Source organism: Meleagris gallopavo, chromosome 22 (genome assembly GCF_000146605.3).
Source record: "Meleagris gallopavo isolate NT-WF06-2002-E0010 breed Aviagen turkey brand Nicholas breeding stock chromosome 22, Turkey_5.1, whole genome shotgun sequence".
In the NCBI taxonomy this organism is placed as follows: Eukaryota; Metazoa; Chordata; class Aves; order Galliformes; family Phasianidae; genus Meleagris; species Meleagris gallopavo.
Genome location: NC_015032.2, coordinates 11,276,075 through 11,302,902, shown reverse-complemented (window position 1 = coordinate 11,302,902; position 26,828 = coordinate 11,276,075). Strand labels below are relative to the sequence as shown.

Sequence of the window (26,828 nt, the reverse complement as noted above, 5' to 3'; positions counted from 1 at the left end):
TCCAGAATTTCCTTGCTCCCATTAAACATACAGGAACATCCCAGGGATTCTTTACAGATCAGGATTTTTCCCTGTACACAGAAGTGCTGAACTATCCTACCACCAATCATATTGCCAAATGACATTTTGTTTTGTTCTTAATCCCCCTACCAATACTTATTATTTTGGTAACTCAAATAGCCTCCTCTGGGATATAGAGTAATTCAGTGAAATGTGTGCAAATTAAACACTTCTTATGATGTGGAAAAAAACAGCTGCCTCACAATGAGTCACACTGGTCTGCATGGCAGCCTGACTGCATAACCCCACGTCCTAATGGGGCTCATTTTCAGATCCATGCTACCATTTCATTCTGTATTGCTTGACATTTCTTTCAGACCTGGAGGGTTTCTTGGCTGTCTTTTTCTTTTGTGACACTCTCAGAAGCAGAATTAGGGAGGAAGGGATAAAAGCTGACCATCTCTCAAGAGGAACCAGATTCACTAGGAATCATGGCAGGTAACATTCAATCAGTCCACATTCTTTGCACCACTTCAACTTTGTGATGAAGCTCAGGTTACAAGTTTTCCAAAGGATGCTAAAAGTGATCCCTAGAATCATTGTGGCAATGTGAGGAAAGATGCAAAGCGCTTCCTTTCAGATGATCTATCAAAAGTAATGGACATCTGCACTCTTGCAGAGAGGCTCCAGAGGCAGTTCTGTGGCTAACCTGCACCCTGAATGCAAACAAGAGAAAAGAAATCCAATGCATTTAGTGCTCTGAGGAAACATTTGTTGCATGAGTAATAGCAAGCCTTACAGAAACTCAGATTTTTAGTGTCCTGAATTCTTTCATATCTACATTTAAGGTTTCAGTGAAAGAGAGCATATCAATTTTACAGTGCATTTTGACAAAAAGAGAAAAAATAGCATGTGTAATTTTTCATTTGCTGGTCTGTGGTTGATTACTAATTCTTGGAGCTCATCTTGTGACATCTGTGCTGGTTTCCAACCAGCAAGAGGAATGCTTTGATTTTCTCCTGGAGTTTGGACCACTGCTCCTCGCAACTGAGCTACCAGTGTGGAGGCAGCACGCCTTGGCAAACTGACACCACCCTCACTTTTCCTTCATGTATACACCATAATCTGTAGGTGGTTCAGCACCCGCTACAGCAGCAGTTGAATCATCCCCATGGCCAAGGCATGAACATGTGAAGCAGGGGTGTGGGAGCAATTAGGGCTGTCCCACAGTGCATTGTACCTGTAAATCACTACCCTAAGGCTCAAGTTTTCTTGCCTTTGACCAACACATTGCATTTTAGCTCTAATCCTGCAAGCTGCCCACAAGATGACACTCCTGACACGGACGCACTGTGCATCAGAGCACAAATCTCTCCGGGTTAACAGCTCGCAGGTTGGGAGTTAAAACTAGTTAAGAAATAACTTATAAAGATAGGATCAACATAACGTACGAGGCCTTTAAAAAACCCTCCAAATGACTGCCTCTTCTCCATCCTCTTGAAGGAGGTGGGGTCCTTGGCAGCATCCCCTCCGCTCTGGATGGAGTCGGTCTCAGCTGCGTGCTGCTCCCTGCTGTCTGGCTGCTCTCTGGCTTCCTGCTTGCTGCCCTTCTGCTTGCTCAGCTCCGCTGGCGGCTTCTTGTCTTTGGAACTCTCCTTGCTTTTTTGGCCCACTGGTTCACTTTCAGCTGTTGCAACTGGCCTCTCTGTGGAGTTTAACGTCTAAAGCAGTTTCAAACAATGGTTATTTTTAGTGGGAAAAGTAAACATTTTGGAAAGCGATCCGTAAGTATGTTTAAACATGAAAGGCCACCTGGCAGGGAGAAATCCTGCTATCCAACAGGTGTCCGTTTCCAGAGTTCGAGGGTGACTCCTGCAGCCTTGACTGATGGAAGTAAGAACTCCCAGGGAGCTGACTGACCTGAGCAAAGATGGCAACATCAGGCCGTCACTGTCCAGCCCTACTGAGAGGTATGTGAACGCTCCAGCTGCATTAGGAGTCAGGGATCACACACACAGATGCACAGAGCATCTCTACAAAACTGCAACACTGCATCAAAAGCTAAAAATTGGGCACGGCTATGGAAAACCACATAGAAAATGCTACCCAGAAGTGCAAAAGAAGAGATGGTAATATCCCAAAGACAGCAACGTCAGTGCACTTATTTATAGTGAAGGCAAAGATTCTGAAACTCAGAAAAGCAAAGGATATGTTTGAAGTTGACAGGAAAATAGGTGGATCTGGCAAACAAATAGCAGGAGAATAAAATTATCACTATTTTCACAGTAGCAAATGACTAGATAGGCTTTTCTCTTATGCAAAAAATAAAAATAAAAATCTTATTAAAATATTAAAACGTTGAGATAATTAAACACATGAATTTGCCATGTTGAAAAGTTGGAACTCTTACATCTGCACAGCTCAGAGCTCAAAGATACGTCACTTTTCCAGCTTTGGGGATTTTACTGTTACTCTTTTAATGGCTGATGTTCTTCTAAAGACCTGGAGTTGTACGCTTACAGGACAAGCTTAGCTTCCATTTAAAACAAGTGCATTCTTAGACATCATGGTTTCAGAGAAAAACCTGAAAGGAGAAAGTCTCAAGAAATAGAATGCCTCTCAAATCTATTTAAAAAATAATAAAAAAATCAACCCCTTAGGTCACTCTAATTTTGGGCAAACAAGAATGGGAAGCAGTAGCAATACTACTGGCTCTTTTCACTTGATTCTCCTTTCTTCCTAGCCTTATCTTAAAACAGAAACAACCACCGACTGCGTGTCATGGAATCTTTAGTGCTGCATTTAATACATTCAGTCTTGACCATTTAGCTTAAGTCCTCAACAAAATGTGCTTGGACTTAACTATTTCCCTTTCCCAAGGGCAGACACATGTGGGTACATATTTGCTCACAGCTGGATTTGTCTGCTTTTAGACTTAAAATAAAAAGAAAAAGAGTGAAGTTAGCCTTTGCTCTTATTCCTCAGGACATGTGAAACCAGCACAAGAAATCCAGAGATGCAGCCCTGTGACCCACAGCCCCATAGGCCATGAGTAGGCACCATCTGAACTGCAGCAGTTGATGAAAGCAAATTCAAGCAGCTCAGAATTTAGGGGAACAGTGAGGTGAGCTGCACAGGCACCACCTGCACCTCCATCTCCTCACTTGAGGAGAGTCCTGCTTGGATTTACAGCAAGGACCCAAGTGATGCACGAAGCTCTCCCAGCACAAGGACAAGCAAGGCTCCATAAACTCCAGTTTAATACTGTCTTTCATTCTGACCCATTTTAACTGTCAAACAGGAACACATGGTTGCTGGCTCCATCAGTCAGTCTTACAAGAGCCTTCTTATTTACCTTCGCTTGCTTTTGAAATGTTTCACTTCAGTGCAATTGCAGATGTGCACATCCAGTTCAAAAATAACCACAGCACCCAAAATACACCTATGAAATGGATATATCAGAGTTCAAAGGTGGCAGAACAACTTCCAGCCTCTGCCAACACCCCGTGAAGTCTGTGGGCTTATTCTGTGTAAAATTAGAGCTGAGTCTTCCTCACCACACATTTCACTGTGTCGGTGCCTGAGAGTTGAAGTACTGCAGCTCAGTGCAAATTGGACGCAACAGGGTTGTATCTGTGAGCAGGTCTGGGCCTTTGATGTTTGTAAAAAATAAAAACCCAAACACAAAAAAAATATTCACAATATATTTCCCAGGCAAAATAAGAAAAAATATTCAATCAGATAATCTCTTTGAGGTGTTTCATATTAACCTTGAAAGGCAGGAAATTGGCATATTTTATATTGACAGGAGCAGCTCAGGAAATACAAAGTGAAACCTATGAATAATGAAACATGCTAATGTTTCTTATTCTACAGGCTGATCTGCACCTGACAGATTGCTTTTGCTCTCTCAGCTTTAACAGTGCCACTGAAAGGAAAAAAAAAGAGATTAACGGACAGTGGTTTCCCCATGGTGCTGTAGGAGGCCGTAATCCAAGGCTGCATTTTAAACGTGAAAGAAATACCCCATAAATTTCAGCAGACATTGGGTGAGTGCTGCAATGCATTTTGGTGGGACGCAGAACGGCAGTGAGGAAAAGAGAAGAATCACAGCATTCCAGAAACACTATGGCAAAATTTCAGGAGATTATTGGGCAGAAATTCTAAAAAAGGAGAAAGTCAGCAGCAGAGGCAGCCCTCCTTGTGCGCAACGCTGCGTTAATCTCTAGGAGCACAAATAAGAAAGGCAGCGGAACAAAGAAGTTGTTCAAAAAATTTAAACTGGATGCTAATTGAAGTAATGAAATACTAAAGAACAGATCCAGGACTGTAGCTTTTAGCCACGGGGGGTGATTATGCTGGATGTCCTGAAGCTGTGACTGTCAGAAAAGGTAACAGCATTTCCACGTCCAATTAAAATATGGTCTTTTTTGGAAGCATTTTTAAAGCTACGGAGCATATAATCTAAAGTTCATATTTCAACTTGCAGTTGAAATGATATGACACAATAAAACAAACAAGACAAAATATCTGTTGTGGCTGTTGGTAAATTGCAGTGAGCAGTTTTCATTCTCTCCTTTTTCCTTTCTTCTATGGGAGCTCCCACCTAAACGAGCCTTTCCTCTGCAATATAAATCAGCAAAGTCAAAATCATCCTATCTGTCTGCATTTAGCTTTGCTGCCTAAGCCGAGGTACGTGTAGAACATAACTAACAGGAGAGAAAGGAAATGAAACTTTAACTATTGTAACTAAAGACAACAAAAATCCCATGATTTCTAACCTGGCAGTGGCCTCTGAAGACTTATTTAATGGTATAGAGGGATGTAATATAGAGAGTAGGAAAGAAAGAAGGCAGTACAAGAAAGTTGGTGAGCACACAGCACTGTTGTGCCAGTGACTGTTACACTGCAGAAGCTAAGGCTGGATGGCAGTAGGTGACAGCAACCCTCCACCAACAGAGGAAAGCTGTGGGCACTTACTTGGTGGTCGGGGCTGGGGGGAATCTCCTCTGCCAGGGGGGTCGGCCCTCCACTGCCCCTGCCTGACTGAAAAACACAGCGTTACCGCGCTTCTGACCGCGCTCTGCTCCGCAGCACTCAGCAACATAAAACATCGATGTGGAACAGTGCAAGGTTTGGTTTAAGGGCATTTTCCACTTTCAGAATCCCTACCAATGTTTTTTAAATAGCCACAGTTCAGATGTAGATTTTTGCTGGTTCTTTTCTATGTGCTGTCATTGCCTTTTGCAAGGCAATTTTCCCATGAAGCAGCAAGAAATTCCAGTGAGGTCTCAGTGGACCAGAGATCACGGCCAGTAAACAAGGCAGTGCCATCAAACCTCCCTGTGCTGTTCTAGGAAAGAGATTCTGTTTGCTTTCCAGAGACAAACCTGTCTTTGAACATCTAGAGCAACTTCCTTTCTACTGAACCATCACACTAAGTGCATACTCCGTGAATAATTAAAACCCACTTAGCTTTACAGATACATTCTTATATATATTTTTTTCCAATCAGAATTCATTTTCCCAATTTCTGCCTGTCAGTTTATGCCCTCTCTCTGTATACATCTGTCTAACAGCCCCTCTGGCTGCCCGCCTTCCCATCCCAGTGCAGCACAGTGGGCTGCCAGGCTGCAACACATGCAGCTCACTCACAGCGACCCTAAAGCATCTGAAGTATTTTTGACAGAGAAAAACACTGCTTGACAAAACGAGCTCAAGGAGTTAACATTACAGGATTTTTGACCGTTAAAGTTCAGTTACAGTTAGTAATACAAAGGAACTGTATGCACATGTTTAATTAAAAAGCATGTGAGAGGGTTCAGCATGGTGTTCCCTGCAGTACCATATAAACCACAGAGCTTAGCAGCAAAGCATAAAGTAAACTCCAGGATTTCAATGTGTCCAAATTCAAATGTCATTTTTCATGGCATATGTTCAGTGAAAACAATGAAAGGATGTGACTTTTGCTCTAAAGATACAACGGGACGATTTGTGGTTTTATGCAGCTTGCAGATTTGTTACTTGAAACACATTAACTGCTTGATCCTATGTGTGCTGTTATTGCAAGGACTTGTTTCAGTCTCTGATCTTCCTATGAAGCCACAGAAAAATCAGTATGTAGCAGCAGCAGCATGACAGAAAGCTGAACTGCTCCACAGCAATTAATTAATTGTCACAGACTGTGGGGGAAATATCCCTTCTGGAGAGTGCCTCTGCTCAGCCCCTTGCACATCCGTGCTCACGAATCTTTATCTGTGCTAGAAATGGGGGAGAGGAGGCACTGTGGGCTGCCCTCACCCTGCAGGACAGAAACTCTGCCCAGAGTGCATGAAGATGAATGGAGGTAAGGTTTAGTTTGCAGTTCTGTGTCAGCAAGTCTTTAAGTGCCTTCAGAAATATTTACTAACTTTAAGAAAGTTTATAGTATAATGGCAACCCCCCCTTCTTTTTAAATCTATTTTTAAGTAAAAAAAAGCTTTAGCTGACCTTAGATCATCTTCCTCAATTTGCACCAGAAAAGCATAAATAATCGCACAAACATCTTGCAAACTTTGTCTAGACAAAGTCTCCTCTTGTCCACAGTGAAATTTGGACTTACTGATCCCAAGGATGTCTCTGCAGAGCACTGCTGACTCCCTGTTCCCACTTCTGGTTATTTAGGATTGCTACTGCTGGAAACTTCCTGAAAATACTTTCTGCTTTCGGCAGCAATAAGGCTGGATCATCATGTCTTTAGATGGGAGCAGGTTGTGACAAGCAATAAACTTGCCAAATTTTTGTAAATAATATGGGAAAACTATGATGAGACAACTTGATTCAGGCTACAATTAATTACATAAATATTTATGTGGGGTAGCAGGCTAACACAGCTGCTGCAGAATAATTCCTACCACTGCAGATACCATTTGGAAAATTTTGTTAGTTACTCTGCCTAAGAGCATCTTTATTAGCCCAGAAACGGGTTATTTTATTTACAGACCATGCTCAGGGCACTTACAGACCACCTGTTTTGCTCAGCATCTTCCTGGCTAAGGACAAGGGCTTTCAGTCCCAGTTTACAGTTAGCAATCCTGCTCATTTGGATTAAAGAATGCTATTTTATATCTCTTACTTCCACAAAAGAGATATTTTGAAAAGATTTCTCTTACTTAAACTTGCATTCCTGTATATAAACATGAAGAAAACAGGAATTTTAAAAGCTCAACTCATCTGATGTGGTCTAGATCCAAAGGGACTCTTGGACTGCTCACCTCTACTCCCTGCTTCTACAGGGCATATGGGGGACTGGCTCATGTCACCATTGCCACTGAAACACCTGGAGTGGGTTAGGCTTATCCCACTCTGCACGTGGTAAGACAGCTATTTGATTTGATTAATGAGAAATGACTGGCTTCCAATTAGCAGTCCTGGGTTTTGTACTTGTGTAGACATGGCCCATTTAGATAACACAACAGGGGGATTTGATATCAGAAAATACTACTTAGTGGGACTGTTACACAGCACGAAGCTGCATGACAGCTACATGGCTTGGATTCTGTGCAACGGCGTGGCAGTTATCCAGCAATCCAAAAGCTATTCAAAGGAAACTGCTTGGGACACACATCAAAGAGCAAAAATTATATTCAATATTCAGGATTTGGTTGGAAACTGATGGCCAAAAGTAGAGTAGATGAATATGACGTGCTTCAAAAAGCCACAAAATCACTTGCCTGAAGGTCTGCCTACATTCTGCTTCTGTCTGTCTGGGCCAAACTGTGGATTAACCCTCTGCTCTTTTAACACAGCTGTTTTTTTCCATAGTGACTAAGATGGGTGTGGAACATAGCTTTATTTTCAAACAGTGCTTTTTCTTTTTTGGTAGGGTTATATGACTTGAAGTCATAGTTGTCACAGACTTCAGTGTTGGATACGTATTCCTTATTCCTAACAGACAAATTCTTAAAGTGCCCTTTGGAACCAAAGGCCTGTTGGGTCTACAGTGCCTTGGCTGATCCTACAAATCATGGATTAGATACTCAAATCCACCAGACTGGCTGTGTAGCAAAGTAACACCAGAAGAAAAAAGTACAGGCACCTACCATGCGTTGGGCTGAAGCTATCAAAGACCATAAAGCCAAACCAAACACTGCAAAATTCAGAGGGTGGGGAGAGATCTGGAGTGTTGCTTTTGCATCCTAGGGTCTGACTCATTAATTTTAATCTTTGGCAATGTGACTTTTCATAGCTCTGATCGTGTGGAAAACTTGGGCTATTACATGGCATTATAAGAAGGAAAAAAAAACCTACCTCATTTTTTGATCTATAAGCTACTCTGATGCCATCACCATGTAGATGCTTGAAAATAAAACAGCATTGACTAAAAACAAAATTATTTCATATAAATGGGCAAAACTTGCCAAAATAGATCAATTGCTGTATAAAAATCCTCAGGTCTGCAACAGCAACAACTTATTTAATCAGAAACGTTATTTCTGGACTGAGATTACTTTCCTCTCTGGACATCACTCCAGAACCTTTGCAGGAGCCCTGACTGCCACTTGCATAGAGATTCCTCAGCCCTCCACGCCTATCACTGCACACCAATAGCAGCCACTTCATCACCTCACTGCTTTCTTTCTCCCCTCCAGTTCTATTCTGGGAAAGTGGATGAGACTCCGTGCCTTTATTTCACCTACATCGTAACATCTTCGCAGCACCAACGCTCCCTTTTCGTGTGGAGCGTAGCTGACGTAGCTGCAATGAGGGCTCGCGTCGCAGCAGGACGAAGACCCGGCCGGCAGCACGGGACGTTCCACGCCGCGCCGCCAGGGGGCGCTGCAGTACGCGCCTGAGCCCCGCGTCGGACACGGCGCTCAGCGTGCAGCTCGCAGCGCTCTGCTTACCAGTTTAAAAAACTTCCTCAGGTTTGCTTTGGGGGTTTTGCTTTCTTCTCTTCTAGGTTTCACTTCCAGCACTTCTGGGCTCCTTTCATCTTTGTCGGGAGTCACAGCTTCTAGAGATGCGTCTGCTTTCTCACTGTGAGCAAACTCTGCTTCTTCCGATGCGTTCTAGGGATTGTTTTGAGCAGACATTAAGAATGCAGGAAAAAAATAAATACAGACTAATCAGTGAGTAATCAGTAATTTTAGATTTACAAAATAAAAAAAGAAGTTACAAAATAACCAGTGGTAGTACTTGCTCCTAAACGCAGTAATTTGTCTTTAGCTGCAGTTTAAAGAGAAAATTTAAATGAAATTACTTACAGAAGGATGCAGTATGAGCAGGAGACACTTGCTATAACCAGTAAAAACAAGCGGTGCCAGACCCAGGTGGTCATATATGGAAGCAGGAAAATGATGGTGTAATTCAAAAAGGAACAGCACAAATACACAGACACCAGAAGTCAGAACTCTGATCAGCGCCCTTCTCTGACAGCAAAATGCAGAAATTCTCACATTCACAGTGCTGGTTTCCTCTCCCAGATGGAAAGCTAAATGACTGCTTGAGATACAGGGCATTCACGTAGCTCATTTATTAACTCATCCAGACCTAATCCCAGAGGTCACCCCTGTGGCAGTCTTGGCCCCTGTTTGAGTTCAGGAAGCTTTGCTGGTACCCTTACAGAAGGATTTTGAGTTCTGCTGCACTTTTGTGAACAACTGGAAAGTTGCTCCTTTATAAAACACTTCACCAAGGGGCATGCAGCTTGTGGTTCCTTGGAAATAAGCATCCCCATGAGATTTAATTCATCTCCACAGCTCATTTCAAAGCTATCCTGGGAGATCTCAATGAGTTTAAAGGAACAACAGAAACATCCGCAGTGCAGGATGAGTGAACAGGAGCTCATTTCTGCTGCAGGAGATGGAGCATACATCTCCTTAACTGCTTCTTCTGCCTTCAGTAAATGCCCTGGTAAGTAACATTCTCCCATGCCCACAAGAACCACTAATTAATTCCCATCCCACTGTAATTGTATGAAGAAGCATCTTCCTTTCTGCCATAAAGAAGCTATAATGCTAATAACCAGGTAATCTGAACTGAAGCCAGCACTTCGTCATTCTGTATGCTTTTGCAAAAAGGCACACAAAGCTATACACGCAGCATAAGTTACACCTTCAATACACAGCCTTCAATACCAAATCAAACAAAAGCAGTCACTCATTATTGCCATCTTAAACACAGGTTTCTGGTTAAATACATAGCAGTTACAGCTGAAATGTATGCTGACAGCAGAAGGAAACAACTGCCATAAGTAAAGCAGAATATATTTGATAATTTTAACATATCTAGGAACTCACGTTTAATGCATACTCAGTCATTTTAATAAAAGTAATTTTAGTCATATGCAGAACATAACAATTTAAAGGATAGGACCAAAGATGCCCTGCAGCACCAGATGTCATCTCTGACCAAATAGGGATGCCTCCTACAGCTACAGCTTTCAGCACTGCCCTCTTACACTCAGTGATTGCCATGTAGTACATCTGGTTTAATAGTTCCTGATGGACTTTTCCTACACAAACTTAGCTAAACACTTAGAGTTGATGTAGACTCCTGACACCCAGCAGCATCCCATGGCAAAAAATTCTGCAGCCAAAGTACATTTTTGGCAAGTACTTTCTTTTTATCATCAAATACTTCCATTTGGTACTTTGCTGCTTTTATTCTGAGCAATAACAGCTGATCTTTCCCATTCACATTTCATGCTACTGTAGTCATTCTGCATGTCGCTATCACCTTCCTTTCTGCCAACTTTTTTGAGCCAAAAAACTCTGAGTTTATGTACTTCTAACAGAAGCCATTCCATATATTTATGCACTTCTTCCCTCTTAACTTTATGATATGCTCTGAGCTGGGAGACCAGGGCTGCAGCCATGTGCAGGGCATGGGCTCAACGTGTGCTTCAAGAGCAGCATAACAGCTTCTCTGGTGTTTTTTGCTCCTTTTTATGGATGAGGTGACTTTGGGAGATGGCAGGAATGATGCAGGTATAAATATCCCTTGTCCCCACCTGAGATGACAGCAGCACAGCCTCCTTCCCATGGAATTGTAGATTTAATTCATATTTATGAATATTTCAGAGGTAATGCCTAATAATTTTAATCTATACTTCCGTCTCGTTCACATAAAGTCATTCACTGTCTATCTGCTTGAAGAAAACAGTTCACTGCATGAGTTGGAGGAGTGGCTCAGTAAAGCAGCAGCCTGACTTCTGGGAGCTCGTCCTTCAGTGACTGCAGTTCGGGATCTTATTTCTGTTATTCTGTTACAGCTGCAACCCAGATGAGTTTTGTCTCTCAAGCTACATCTGTGCAATGGCATCAGTGTCACTACTAACAAACGTGTCCTGGGGGAAATGCCAAACTGAGAAGCACTGCCTATTTAAAAGAGAAGAGAGCTAACAGTTGACTATTCAGAGAGATGGATTTCTTTAGAGTAATCGCTATCTCTTTGTACGTTTCTTGCACATTACTCAGAAGCCTTCAGGAAGATTTGAATTCTGCTTTAGTGTACCTAATTGTGACTTATTGATTGAAGCAGATAAACCATTTATCTACTGAGTTATTTTAATCTGTGCTCTATCAGACAAGGTTGTTGCAGAAGTTAGTTTATCTTGAGATCTTCACCTTGCAAAAAAGGACCAGAATCCCCTTCTGTCCTGTCTGCCAGGGTGTGTGTTCCAGGTCCAGAGCAGGTAAACTATGATGGGAACTTCATAAGTCCTGAGTAGTTTTAACAATTATCCTGCAAGCTCTGTCCAAAAATTTATCTTTGCTTTCCCAATGACACAGTATGGTTGCAGGATCAGCAGTAAAAGGTGTCATTCTGCTTCACTTCATAGCTAACCTGATGGCTATTTGTATCGTTGGTACATAAATTCTCAGTAAGAAGAGCACTATTTTGCTGTGTTTGCTGGCAACAGATTGTAATGCATCAACTTGGTTTGGTTTTTTTTTCCTCTTTTTTGCTTTAAATAGATCTACTTTTAAAGACAACTTTTAATTTTAATTTTTAAAGACAGCAGTCTTAATGCTCTGAGATTTCCTCCATTCTTTACTTGCATACTTTTGATGCGATGCAAAGGAAGTGCTGCAGTTCTCTGCCCTGATCATACATCTACAGGGTTTTGAATCAAGGTTTTCAGCACAGATATGTGAGATTATGATCTGTAATTTTATTTTAATATCCCTTAACATTTGCTAGAAATGCTTCTATGACAAACAGTGAAGTGACACTTGTTAGCGTTCCCATATGGAACAATCAGGAAATGGTGTAAATAGAGCTGAAGCAGTTTCAATCTGCAAAGCTGAATGAGGACCTTTTTTCCTAACATATATATTCACATCTAGCTGGAGCTGCAGCATTAACTGCAACACGTTGACAGTCACTTCATTAGCTGTGCTTTGAAGTGAAAGCTCATCAGAAGATGGATATCTGAGAGTCTGCCTGGAAGGAGAGCAGTTGGGTCTGAATTCGGAGTGCTGCAGTTGCTATTTGTTAGTTCAAAAGAACTATGCAGGGCTGAATTATGGAACAGCTGTCAGCATCATTGCTCCCCCTAGCAAAAGAGCTGAGCATTCAGCATGCCAGAAAGAAACTCAGCAAAACAAAACACCGCAAGCAAACTGAGAGAATCCTCAAAGCAAACCAAGCTGGAGATTAACCTCCACTTTAAGTGCCATTATACACTGTGCCTGTTCTTAAAGCCTCAAGCTGATTGGGTTACCCAGATCTCTCAAGGCAGAGAATTATTGTCTGCCAAGGTAATCCAGCAAAGCAACTTGAGACTTCCATAGGTAAGGATTCAACCTCAAGCAAGCAGGTTTTATTTATTTACTTTTTAAATCCTAAAGACCACATTTGGTTTTGTATTGCAGAAGTTTACCCTCAGAAAAATTGCAAAAATAATTGGTCTCGGGGTGATTCCAGAATCAAAAAAGCTCACATTAAGCATAAAAAAGCATAAAAAAGCATAAAAAAGCATAAAAAAGCATAAAAAAGCATAAGCTTTCTGCAAAGCTTGATGCCAGGTTTCATCTACTAATATAGCTCAGTTTATTTGGTACAATGATTCAAGTAATTCTTAGTGGTTTTGGTAGCAAGTAAACAGCTTTATTTTTATGTAGGTAAAATTAGATCCAGCATTATGAGCAGAAAAGTGAAAGGATTTTGGCAGGAAGCGTGCAGCCCTGAGGTGCTCGAAAGGCCAGAACTTCTGTGAGAACTGTTGACAAGTTAAAAAGCCACACGGTAGTTATGTAGGTCTAATTTAACTACAGTATGCAGCACAGGGATCTTATGGTGATCACTAAGGACAGAACCTACATCAACCAGAGCCCCAAAGATCTGTACCTGCACCAGTTGGAACTGATCTTCCTAAGTAAGGTTTTGAAATCTTACTGAGGTGCTACCAGATTTTTGAGTTCACCAATCCCTCCCACACAGACCCTATTTCCCTGCTTTTCTACAAGAAAAAATTCCTGTCTATGTTCTTTCTTTCTTGAATACAAAGGGCTTTGTTACTTCAATTATGAAAATACTGAGTTCAGACAAGATTTATTACTCAGCTTTACTCTGTAACTGCATACAAACATTGAGCAGGACGACTCCTCATTTCACCCTGATGTTCAGCAATACATCCTGCTCCCCAGCCTAGCTTTCAGCTAAGCCAGACTACTCAGCTACAGAGGAGGTTTCCGTAGCAATAGCGGCTACATAAAAATGTTCCCTTCCCTCCCTCCTATATAGATTTCCTGTCATTCTACTTATCCAACTCAGCCAGTTCCCCTGGAAATAAGGTCCTCAATAACAAATGTTTCAAGCTTGTTTACTCTGTACATATCTAAACGTTTATTTATTTATTTATTTATTGCAAATAACACCCAAACCATTTCCAGTTTCTCTGCCCGCAGGAAAATACAGCTGCAGGGCTAGCTGCTCAGTCTGCATCTGTGTATTTGGAAGCATTTCATTTCTGGGACTGGAACTTGAACAGAAGCCCAGGAAAGCAGTTATCCCACATCCAACATTTCAGTGAAGTTTAACCCAGCTCTTCTCTTAAAGAAGGAAAGCAGCAGCTTTCAACTGGTAAAGCACTAAGGATCACAGAAACAGAGTCAGTCCTAACTTAAGTCAAAATGGCTATTTTACCTGGGGAAATGCATTTCTGTAAACAACTGAGCTCCATTGCCACACTTTAAGACTGATACACTCTTGTGATTTCTTTTCTACTGAATAAAAATAGACCCACCAGAACTAAATCATTAGATATTCAGAACTAAATCATTTCTCAGAAATGAGCTACATTTCTACGTCTGTATCTCTATTACTATTTATTATCTATAAGGAGATAACTTGATAAATAATATTATCTCTGAGATTTTTAACGCGTGTGTGGAACTGGTGATTGATTTTTTTTCACTAATATTATTACTTGAAAATACTACAGCCAAGGTTTTAAAGACAGTGGTTTTACAAGATTTTTCCAGAGGAGCCCAATTGCCCTTATTGGCAAGGTGTAGATGTGACTGCCCAAAGCTCGTATAAACACGAGCAGCTGTATCTATTATTTGTGTCCCTATGCACTTAGCATGCAGGATCTGCTCAGCTTTGCAGATCTGCCTGCTTTACTGTAACCACACACAGCACAGTACCTCCAGACACTGGGTAATGAGCAAACAACGGGACAGACCAGCTTTAAAACCCAGACGTACCTTTTTCCAAAAGAGTTTGCTCAGTGGCATAGGAGTGGATGATCCCTTCTCCTTCGCTGCCTCTCTGGGGGCTTCAGTGGCTGCTGCCTGCTGCTGGGCTGTGGGCTCAGGGGCCTTTGTGCTCTGCTTAACTGTCTGCGGCTCTTGAGCAGAAGGAACATTTTTGTCTGATTTTACAGAGGTGACAGGCTGCTGTTCACTTACCTAGAAATAAACAAACACAGGAGCTGCTGGAAACGTGTGAATGATGAGCTGGCTGCAGTGTGTTTGGGCATCAGCTGGTACAGGAGGTTGGTGCACAGCAGGCTGCCCCTGCACCAGCCATGCAAAGCAGCAAGGTGCAGTTTATGAGCTGCCTTGCCCTGTCTTGAAGTGACGTTTCAAACAGAGGAAGCAAATTATGTAGCAACCCACCCTTCCTAGCAGAGAGGATTAATTGATAAAAAAAAACTTAAACACTCTTTGAAGCTGAGAATGACAGTGAGAATAATTATCCTTAGACTACATTATTCATACATGGATAACTGGAATCATTCTACTCACTTTGGTGTTAGTTGTCTGTTGGGTCTCCTTCACAGCCTGGAGGGAAACAAAAGAAAGACAAGTCTGACAACATCAGTTACACAGCCCAGGAATTGTCTGTTACAATATCTCATATTTTTAGTGAATGTTTGTGGAAGTCCTGGCTCCTGCATCCATAGAAACTGATCCCTGACAGAGGCAAGGCTGCCCAGAGGAACTGCCTGTGCCTGTCCCACCTACAGCAACTCCCCAGCCTTGTGCTAAATCATTTCATGTTAATCCTGCTGTGCTTGCAGTCCTCAAGTTGTTTTTTTTTTATTTTTTTTTCTTGAAATAAATGTATGTTTACATACACATTTCCAATCTCTTCAGGTAGGACATAATACAGGGGTTTAAGACATTAGATTTTCATAGCTGGCTCTGTCTGTGCTACTTTCCACGCACACATGGAAACTGGAAGCAGCTCTGTGTGCTGGTCACAGGCCCAGGAGCATCAGCCTTCCAGCAGTAGGCTTTGCCCTCTGGGATACAGAAGATTTCTGTGTAGAAGAAGGTGTAGAAAGCCACAGTCTCAGATAATTGTCAGCCCAGCAGCCAGGTTTTACAGCCTGCTGCACTGCCTGCAGACCCCTTGAGAGAGCTGGTGAGAGTTGTTTTGCAGGAGCCAATACCTTGTTTTTTGTTAGCTATAACAAGTAAGAGCCAGAGCAAACGATAAAAAGGAATGTCAACGCCATGAGCTGATGTCAGTACTAACACTGAAAATAAGCGATTAACTCTCTTCTTCTCAGTTAGAATACTGTAAGTTAGTTGCTACAAAACTGGCACGTAACTCAGGTATGCATGGAAGGGAACAGAGGTCTGGACAGCTGTGAAACACCAGTCAAACTCAGTCTGAAGTTGAATGGTCAAATCCCAGTGCATCAGGCTTGTTACAGATTTACATTAGGATGCTCATGCATTGCTTTGAAATTAGTACATGTTCATATAAACACAGGACACTGAGAAACAAGGTTTTTCTTAACCCAGTAGTCAGTCTTCTCTTAGCTAGGAGAGGTAAGTGCAGTTTTGAAGACATGCAGAGACAGAACCTCCAGAGGAACCAGTGAAGTGCCTAGAATTAAACATGAATATCTACACTCCTAAAGTGATCATTTCAAATAAACCAGTGTGTTACCTATTCATCTGGTTAGCACATTTGGCATTTCTAGGATACTAAACCTTAAAGCTAAAGGTGATAATTTCAGGGCTTTCCTGTCACAGCATTCAGATTTGAATTTCTACTTTCAATCAGCCTTACAAGTAAACATAGCACCATTTTAGTTCATCTTGTTTATTCTTAATACATTATGAATACTACCCTGTTTTTTTCTGTATTTCTGTGTATGGAAATAAAATTATGTAAATAAAATAGTGAAGCCACGAGACAAGTTTTTTTTTTTAATCTTAAAATACTAGAGGGTCTGTTTCTCTTCAAGATAATTGCTCTCATTCCAGACCCATATATTAAAAAAAAAACAAAACAACATATCAAAGCCTAAAGCAAAAAGGAGCTATTTCTCCTAACAACTCATCTCAAGACTGAGATACTTTAAGAGGTTTAGTGCCTTATAAAAAGAAAACTGTTTACAGCTTTTCTTTTTTTTTACCTAGAGGAAGCCCTAATTAATGATGGATAAATAATTCATATAGTAAATGTATTAAATAAAAATTAATCAGTGTCATGTATACAATAACATCTTAATTGTTTAAGTAGTTGGCAAGAACTGTAGTCTTAATGCATTGGCAAGATTCCTTCAATGACAAGTGGATGATGGTTTTAATCCCAACAGTGGAAAGAACTTAATTGTTTCAAAAATATTAAAGAACTCCCTTGCCTTGTGCTCAGATATAACCCTCGAATAAAGAGCCCCTTACTCACCCCAGATTCCCTGTGGGTGTTTTGAATGAGCATTAAGTATTAATTACTTTCCTCCCCCAGCCTAAGGGTCTGTGCTTCTGCATTCCTGGGGCTAAACAGCTACAGCCCCCCGCTCCCCTGCCACACAGCAGCATGGCATGTTAACCTCTTCTGAGAAAAGCAGAAATGCCTTTCACTGAGGATGATGAAAAATGAAGTTTCAGTTTTTATTTTAAAACTACTGAAAACCACCATTTGCATGAGAAGTGTGTTTTTCCCCACTACTTTAGTTATTTTAAGTTACCCATGAAAAATCCAAGTTTTTCCCATCCAAACTAAACTTTATTAATAGTTAGTTATCAAATTTTATGCTTTGAAAGAAAAGTAACATTTTTAAAAGGAAATTTCTCATTTCTTCTATCCTATCTGTTGGACATCCCAGTTCATCAGGTCAAAATTTTAGCCACCGATCTGTGCATATCAATACCAACCTTAAGCATTAGTTGGACTGAGCTCTTAAATCCACCCTACAATCCAGACATGGATGTGTCTGCATGCTCCATTGCTTGTCAGTACCTTTTATTTTCTAAGAGGCCAGTGACATTAGCAAGCATTAGTAAGCATGACCTGGGCAGCCCATGGCACAGCAGCTTCCAGGAATGGTTTCAGAATCCTGACTCCACACAGATGGTACAACAGGTGAAACATTGCACACCAAGATTGTTTCAGCAACATGTGGCACAGAAAAGCTCACAGTGTTGGCTTTCAGAGCACTGCAAAGCGCAGCTGGTCAGACCCAGTTCAGTTAGAAATTTAATGATTGCATTCTGGGGCAGGAACCATCTGTTACTGCTCAGGGTTCTGCTCATCCCCGGGTTTCATACAGACCTTATGCCTAAAGAGTTTGCTAAACGTGCTGTGTCCTAGCTTGGGACTCTCTGCCTTCTTTTTCTTGGCTCCTTTGGTTGGGGATTCTGCAGTCTTCGGAGCAGGCTGCCCACCACGGCCTTGTTCTGCTTTCGATCCCTTTTGTGCAACATCATTGAAGTTCAGCACTTGTTACAGAACTTGCACAGTTTGTTTCATGAAAAAGATCCAAACATTCATATACTTTGTATTCAAAGCAAACATTTCCTTTCTACTCTGGGAAGATTCCACCCCCCCTCCCTCCCCAAGTCATTTCTCAGTTCAACAGAACTTTCACAAGTTGTGAATGAAATACAAATATGCAGAAATCCACTTGGTTCCAAATAGAATCAGTTCACTCAAGTGTTAAAGGTAAACTTGTGCATTATCCTAAATTCTTAAGCAGCCAATGGAATTTGGGGTCATAAGTTTAAACAGAATAAATATATGAATATTTGAGAATATACTAAACAGTTTTCTACAGACTTAACTACAGACTTAATGTGCATAATGAAGTATTTCTGGAACGTGCAATATCCATATTCATGAGATACCACATGAAATATTACAAGTTCACATTAATGTCCATAATATCAGAGAGATAAGAATATCAAAAATGATATAATATTACAAGTGTTGAATCAAAAAGCATTGGTTTTCTTGCACTCCCTTCTGAGTGTCTTCAAAGGGCACTTTTTTTGCAAGTCACTGCCTTCTGAGGTTAGAAACAGGATCTCTAAAGATGTGAGCAGCTCACTGCAAAATCCATTCCAAAGAGCTATAAAAACATTGATATTTGTATTTTTATTTCCCTCTCCATTACTTTCATGTATTTCGACAAGGAAAAAAGGGGGAAAACCCAAAAGCATTGCTTAAATGAGCTGCAACATACAAACAAGTCAGCACAAGTGAGCTGTGCAGCACATGCCCACGGTGTGTGACTAACCACAAACAGGGCAGCATTCTTCCCACCACAGGGTTTCAGCATCAAGTCTTGAAGCACTGAGATGCATTTGTTATTACTAGAAAGGAACACATAATATTTTAATCTGATACTTGCTAGTATCCTGAATATCATTCTTGTTTCCCATAACATGTTCCTCATACAATTTGTTTCCTGATTTTTAGTTAATATTGAACAGTCCAATATTTAATTAAAAAATTTAATTAAAAAATTAATTAATTCATCACATTTTGGTTAGAAATAAGTACTCTCCTGAGAGCTTTGAAACAAGCTGACCAAAAATTTTAGGAACTACAGAAACAAGTGACTGAACTCCAAAGAAATAAATCAGTCTGTAGAACCTACACCATAAAGCATCAAGCACTGTGGCTGACAGCAACTAACAGGACAGGAGAAAAGGTATAAAATACACAGTGCAACACTTGTGAGCAAGTTGAGTTGAAACCTTCGTTTCAGGATTGTTTCATTCAGTGCAATTACAGGTTTCTCCCATGTGTGTCCTGTCAGCACCTATTGGGGAAGACTCTAAGAGATGTTCTGGAGCCAAATGAATGCCTTTTGGTTAGTATAAACTTACAAAGGATCAATTCACCCCTATGACTCAGTTGAGCATTGTTTACTCTGTAGGCTAAACTCTGTTTACACGGATGGAGTGACAGCCATGAAGGGTGTGCCCGTGCTGCTGAAAGCACACATCTTCAGGCAGCCAATTAAAGCCAGGGGCGTCCCTGATAAAAGCATATTGCTACATAGCCACTATTGAGCATGAAGCCAAAATCAGTGGTGCTGCACACCTCTACATGTCACCAGGAGGGATTGTGCTGCCGTGCTTTGCTGTGGTGTTTCTCCAAATTATCAGGAAAAAGAAAAATCAGAAAACCTGTCTTTTCAGCAGTGAGAAAACATTGGCGAGTCACTTGGAATGTACCAGCCCATGGGTGATAAAACCCAGATCCTTCCTACAAAGCAGATGCATTAGCAACAACACAACTGGGACTCAAATGCACAGTGGTCTCAGTGCCACCCAAACAATGCAAAACAACAAAAAGCAAGGAAACCAACCAACACCAAAGACCTCTGGTGCTTGGGAAAGGCTCAACTTGGAAATGCAAAGACAGAAGTATTTTCAGAGGTAAAAGTGACCATTATCATTATGCACATCAACTGCTGTAAAAAATGTAAAAATTTGATAGCTGACACACTACACATTTTAATGCGTTTTTCTTGGATATAGTGAAAGTGTCATTCTTTAGATCAAAAATGAAAATAAAATTCTTTGTAAAAAGCAACTCGCATTCACCACAGTATATAAAACCTCTGCATATCCTGCTAGTCATCTGAATTTGTTTACCTTCACAGGTGTGATAGCAAACCAAACCCCAACTGCATATTTGTTTCTAAATTACAGCACGCCTCCACCAGTCACCTGTTGCAGGAGCACATGATAATGTATGGAAACCACACCGAGCAGCTGGAGCTCTCAAAACTGTTGAAAGAGCCACAGTCTCACACTGAAAGGACAAATTTGCACTGCCTTTTCTGAATATCTTAGCATCAACCTTGATTAACAGCTCCCAGAACTGAGCTAAAAAAAAAAGCGTACTCAAAATGTTCTGGAAAAAAAGCTTCATTGTAGTACAATACTATAGAAACTGAATTGGACAAAAGGGTCAAAAATGGGATAGAAAAAGATGCTGATGCCAGAAGTAATTTGTTACCTGATAGGTGAGTGGAAATAACATTTCTAGGGATTTATTCTTGGTGTTAGATTTTTTTCATAGGCATTGCAAGGAAAAAAAAAAGTTGTTCTAGTCAAAACAATGTAGGCACATTTAATCTGGGTGTTCCCAGCTCTTGGGACAGCCCGTGATGTGCCTGTAGGCTTCTGAAACACTAAGAAAGGAGAAGGCAGCTTAATGCAGATTGTCTCACAATTCAGCTTCTGTTGAAACTGTTATAAGCTTTGGCATGAACTTAACAATGGGAAAGAAGGGGGAAGGAGAAATCCTTCAACACCTACATTTTTTCCATTTTAAAATATTATATTTTCAACTCTAAATTTTTTACAGCCCTCGCAGTTTTCATAAATTCGGTAAACACATTGACTCAATTTGAGATTTTCACTATGTAATAACAAAGAAAGGCCATAATAGTGAAGTCTTTCTGAACTCATACATAAAGGACCCTTACTGCTCATATGCTGGAAACAAGTCTCCTCCTGCCAGTGGAATCAAAGAAAAAAATGGTTTATTAAGGGGAACACAAGAGGCCATGTCTGCCCACTGCAAGAGGAGCAGTTCTTGGGTAGCATTGTGTATCTGTTTCTAAACAATATGGAGTTGATCTCCCAGCTGGAACATTAAAAACATTTGCAGGCAGCTTGCAGTATTGCATTAGAACAGTGTTAGGTCCACCCCACTGAGGTCTGAGTTCGGGAAACAAACAGATCCTCATTGCTGCACCTAGGTGGAAGAATCCTCAATGGCTCTGGGAAGTACATCTCTCTCTCTCCGCAAGTCCCAGTCCTGCCCATAGCAGCTCCCTCACCTTCCTAAGGTCTGTGCTGTGAGGAACAGCCCACTAGCTCCAGCTGTAGTGTGGGCCAAACAAGTGCTTCAGTCCGAAGAGCCCCACAGAGGAAATGCTGGGATCTCCTTTCTTGTTTCCTGCTTCCCCTTCCCGATTTCAATGGGAAGCTGCCTCCTCCACTTGAAGATGTGGTCCTGCAATAGTTGTGAGGCCCCCAGGCACAGCAGCTCTGTTGCTGGATGAGGGCAGACACACGTCCTTGGTGCAGCACTGCAGTTGTGCAGAGAGATGGCAAAGATGCACATGTGCCTTATGGCGTGTGAAGAGCCTTGTGCTTTACCCAGCTCTATGAGAAAAATGGGCTTCTGGGGCTCAGGAAGATTCCACTGCAAGGACCTTGCAAGGGCAAGTCACTGACAAACAAAAATGTTGTCAGGACACGTGTCTTACAGAAGAGACTACAGATCTGGTCTTGACTGCAGTGTATGAGATAGAGTTGCACTTTATTCATGCTCATCTTCCTTTTCAACTTATTCAGAGGGAATAACAGTTTAAATTATTTCTGCAAGTGATAATATCAGTTGGGGAGGAAGCAACACAATGAAGAAATACTTGCATTAAAACCCACACATTTACCAGTGAAAAACGAGGATCTGCCTACCTTGTCTTCAGGTTCACTTCTGGCTTCAGCTTTGCCTGGGGAGACCTTAAATACATTTGAGAAAAAAAAAATTGTATCTAAATCTTTCAAAAGCTTTGAAGAATCATCTATTTGGTTCTAGTAAGTTGATTTCCTGAATACAAAGGTGAAAGGCACAGACTTTTCTCCCCACATAAGGGAAAACTTCTAAAACAAGTATTTCTGAAGAGTAACCTAAAGGCTGTAGCAAAGATGAAAGGTATATGGAGCAAAAATTATATTGGTTGTATAAAATTCAATAGCACCATAAAAGTGAAAACTATTAGAAAGTTTAAAAATCAATACTTCAATACACAGACAGTACTTAAGGCAGCCAAATGCCTCCAGGTCTGCAGGTATCTGTGCAGCAGGGAATGATCTCAGAGCAGGTCAGCATCATTAACTCACAACTGCACTGTGCCTGCATCTCTCTGTACCTCTCATACCATTCTCTAAAGCATCTGTTTGGCTTCATTATTCCTCAGTGCACATGACAGTCAGTACATTGCATTAAGCTGATTGTGGCCACACAGGATTTTTACAAGAAATCAATTTGAACTCCCAGATGAAGAGGAAAAGCAGTGCTTACCAGAGTTTTAAGGAAACTCATGACGGAGTTGTTGTCCACTGCAGCAGCTGCCTGGGAGTTGTCTTGCTTTACCTCTGCCTTTTCAGGCTGCCCAGCAGGGAGACCACTGACACCTGCTGAGTCCTGCTGGAGGTCCCTCTGGTTGCAGTCATCTATCTCCTAAAAAAATGGGGACAGAGTTCCCTCAGTCTCAGCCTGCTTACTTTGCAGAGGAATGCAAAAGTAACATTTGTGACTTGCATTATGTTCCTCAGAGTCACAACCTTAATTCCAACCATATTTCTCCAGCCTACGTCTTCTGAACAATTGAGCATTTGTACAGCTCTTTCCCCTCTTTCCTAATATATTCAGCGTTTGCTGTTGATTGGAGGAGCATTGTTCCGAGCTACCAAGTATAACAGAAGTAAAGTTGCACACAGCATCCCAAACAAAACTGCTTTTCTCTTTCCAAGGCCGAACTTGTGAATAGAAACAAATACTGAGATTTCAGCCTTTGATGGCTCAGTGTCTGACTGTACCATATGAAGACTTCTTCCAACACCCTGTTATTCTGCAACTCCAGAAATAAATTGTCTTGCAAATACAAACATGGTATAGATTAAAAGAAAAAAACAACTCAAAGTAATGCTTTTGAGCCAGGTTGAGCTGTCTCCTCTCCTTCTGGAATCACATTTACCAGAACCCAAAAATAGTATTCCAGTGCTCAAGCACTCACAAGTGTGTAATATTCCTAAAAATCACCTTGTTCCTATTCAGACACTGAGACAAATGTCTTTTAGATCAGTTTTGGAGAGCTTAGAGCCCCTTTACACTGAACTGTTATGCCATTCTGCACACTTTTGCTTTCAATCTGCACATGTAATGGCAACACAAACCTTTCACAGGGGAGATCATAAGAGAAGTCCTCATGTCCTATTCAACATCTCTTTAAAGACCACTACACTAATAGCATCTAGTTATTAATATCAACTCTTAGGAATAATATTCTTTCCTTTTGTTCATTTGTACATCATAAATGTAAGAGTGGATCAGTCATTGTTAGAGAAGTAATTGTGCTCAGCATGATGGCGACCTGGACTTCACTAAATGGAGCATCCCGGCCATGCTGTATTTCTCCAGAAGCTACATCCCCAGATGTAAGCTGGAAAGTAAGAGAAAGTAGTACACATCTTGTCAGTCAGGAGGCACAACTAGAGGAGCAGTTGTTAGGACACTAGATACACAGATGAATCCAGAAATAAAATTAAGACAAGAAATAGAAGAGCGTGTCCAGGTGTCTCTAGTGCACAGCATCTTTGAAATACCGTATCTCAAAGACCGGCTATAGTTCTAAGTAACACCAACATTTAATTTTTTTGTTTTCCTAAACTTCATTTGATTTTGACCAGAAAAAAATATTAAAGAATATTAAGTTTACTCAAGAACCTTTTCCCTATACCAAGGGATTTAAAAGCAGTATTTTTATAGGACTCTTGAAGAGTCTACTTTTTTGTACATCTTCTAGAGGAGGAGAATAAACATCTATAAATGAGTGAAGACTTCAGGAGGTTAACCTGGCATTAGAAAAAAATGAACATAGAGTGACCAATCTTGATGCAGCTTTTAAGGAGCTAAACAGACAGCTTTACATACAAGAACAGAATTCTATAATTCTCCACCCACCATGTTCCAAATTTACCCATGAAGAAACACAGCACAGTAGCTCAGAAGTTTAACAGGCTATTTAGGAGTTACTTTCAAGGTCCTAACACAACACTTTGTCCAACTGCCAGCGAGAGGCCCAAGTAGTTCCAAGAACAATATGTCCCATGCAGAATGCATGCAGACATGCCAGCTCTGGCAGCCCTTCCTCCAGGGATGCCATCTAAAAAAACTGCTGGTTTTATGAAAAATGCTGGCTCTATTTCAGATATTTAAGGGGCAACAAAAGCATGAGGCAAGAAACCCAAGTTCTCAGAGTAGGTCACCATTTAGGTGGAACATATATCACTAAATATATCACTAAATAAGATTTCATTAACAAAGCGTTTGATGCTATTAAAAAACCATTTTTACACATACTTAAACCCAAGCTCTTCCTGCTTAGGCTGTGCATCATTTAGGAAGAAGAAAACTACTGAACATCATGGCAAACAGGTATTATGAGCAGCAACTACTATCTGAACCTATTGCAAAAATGACAGTCGCCACCACTGGCAGTACTAGCAGTGTCTCCCTGCTAATTCTAAACTGCCCAGCAAATGTAAAAGCTATTGCAGATCATGAAGAGCTGGAGGCACACTGCTTCAATCCAGGATTGGCATGCAGAGCACAAAGAGGCCACCAAGCAACCCACGGCACAGAGCTCCCAGGCCAGGAGTCCCAAGCCAGACTGCCACTAGATACCCTGTTTAACTCAAAGCTGGCCTTGCACAGATGCAGTGATCCTTCTTGCCTTCATGGGAACGCTGCTGGAGGAAGGAGTACAGAGTCGGGCCTTCAGCATATAAATCAAAGAGAGAAAGCATGGAGTCCTACAATAATGCATTTTAAGAGCCATTGTCAAATGACCACAGAAGGCTCTGCAGCAGCTCACTGTGTAAAGCATTGTGCAGGGCCCTGAAGGCAAACACTAATGAAAGAAAACTCAGAGTAACAGAAGAAAGTCACCATTAGAAGTTAACAGATCCTGTGCAAATGTTCAATTCATTTCTTTGGAGATCCAAGTTTGGGGGTAATAAACACCTTAAGTACTTACACTGTCGTTTAGGTTCAGTCATTAGAAAAGCATATCAAAGGAATGTATTCCTGCCAGCACTTTTGTTTGTATGAATCACAGCTCAGTGAAACATTACAGGCATATAATTTATCTTTTCTTTGGCTTACATAGTAAATGCTTCATGAATTCATGAATTCTGTCCTTGTTTTAATTATGCTGTCTTCTGAATGTAGTTTTGTAGACCACAAAAATAAAGAGTGTTTCACCAAACACAGAATGTTTGTGCAGCTCTTAAGCTACAACTGTGGAATCTCTCTTACTTACCAGCAATGCTGCTTGTTATGTGCTGGCACTCAACTCAGGGAAAGTGTTCTTTTTCTTTTACAAATACTACAAGCCATCATCCAACAAGAAATTAAAGAAACCATGAGCAGCAATATCTGGATTTTTAGTATGGTTATTTGGTAACAGTTTAGAGTTAAGAAAGTAAGAGTAATTAGTTTAGATTTGGTCGTTCCTCCATCCTACACGAGAATGAGCAACTTTAGAGGAAACAGAAAGCAACTGAACTGCAAGGCAGAGCCTCAGCTTTTGTTTTCGGAATGCAGTTAAAGTCCAGCAAATACCAGGAGTGTTCAGCTGCTACTTTTCTCCCAGGAAATGCCCTTATCAACTGTTTCCCTGTCCCCCTTCCCTTGTATATTTGAGGATTGAAAGACAAAAATTGTCATCAGAAGATTCAAGGATAAGGTTAAAATTGTCACTCTCCCTTATGAGAGAGACTCCCTCTCCCTCCTCCAGATGAGCACAGATGAGCAGTGCTTCTAATTCATCTGAACTAGCAAAAAAGCTTTAGAATTCTTGTCCTGTCCCCATCCCTTGATGGATGCTCATCAGAAATGCCTGATTTGTCTTTCCCAATCACCAGCAACTCAGACTTCCAATTAAAGCTACTTCAGCTTATTTCATTAGAAAACATCTCATACCACGGTACTTCCACAGAAAGAACCGTGACCTTTTGCATTCTGTTTACTGTCTCAGCAAAACAGGAAATAATTTGTCATTACAAATCAGACAATTGTTTGTAAAAAATAACTATTCCAGCAAACAGCAAATCTTATGCTGTGTGTATTAGTCAATATCTGCAGGAGTTTACAACACTGAAAAACTTTGTTGTAATAGCTACAAATAGAAGCAACAGCAACACAGAGAGATGATTCATTCTGCTCCATGTCTGTCTCCCCAGTGAATGACTGGATACACTGCTAAGGCTGAGACTGCAGATGCCTTACAGTAACATGCATAGATGAGATACTGGTGGTGGGTTACACTTCTGAAACAACAA

The 26,828-nt window shown here is 41.0% G+C and overlaps 1 protein-coding gene across 1 annotated transcript in view; it reads right to left on the bottom strand.

The window, feature by feature from the left end:
• The window catches only part of BCAS1 (breast carcinoma amplified sequence 1), a 42,367-nt gene that overhangs the window by 3,651 nt on the left and 11,888 nt on the right, over positions 1 to 26,828 (bottom strand). Inside the window, exons 6-13 of the mRNA XM_031556608.1 lie at positions 22,786 to 22,944; positions 22,179 to 22,223; positions 18,007 to 18,144; positions 15,240 to 15,275; positions 14,697 to 14,900; positions 8,886 to 9,050; positions 4,981 to 5,046; positions 1,452 to 1,721 (exon numbers count right to left, since the gene is read on the bottom strand). Of these exons, the coding sequence (XP_031412468.1) occupies positions 1,452 to 1,721; positions 4,981 to 5,046; positions 8,886 to 9,050; positions 14,697 to 14,900; positions 15,240 to 15,275; positions 18,007 to 18,144; positions 22,179 to 22,223; positions 22,786 to 22,944 (1,083 nt within the window). The remainder of the gene's footprint in view (positions 1 to 1,451; positions 1,722 to 4,980; positions 5,047 to 8,885; positions 9,051 to 14,696; positions 14,901 to 15,239; positions 15,276 to 18,006; positions 18,145 to 22,178; positions 22,224 to 22,785; positions 22,945 to 26,828) is intronic.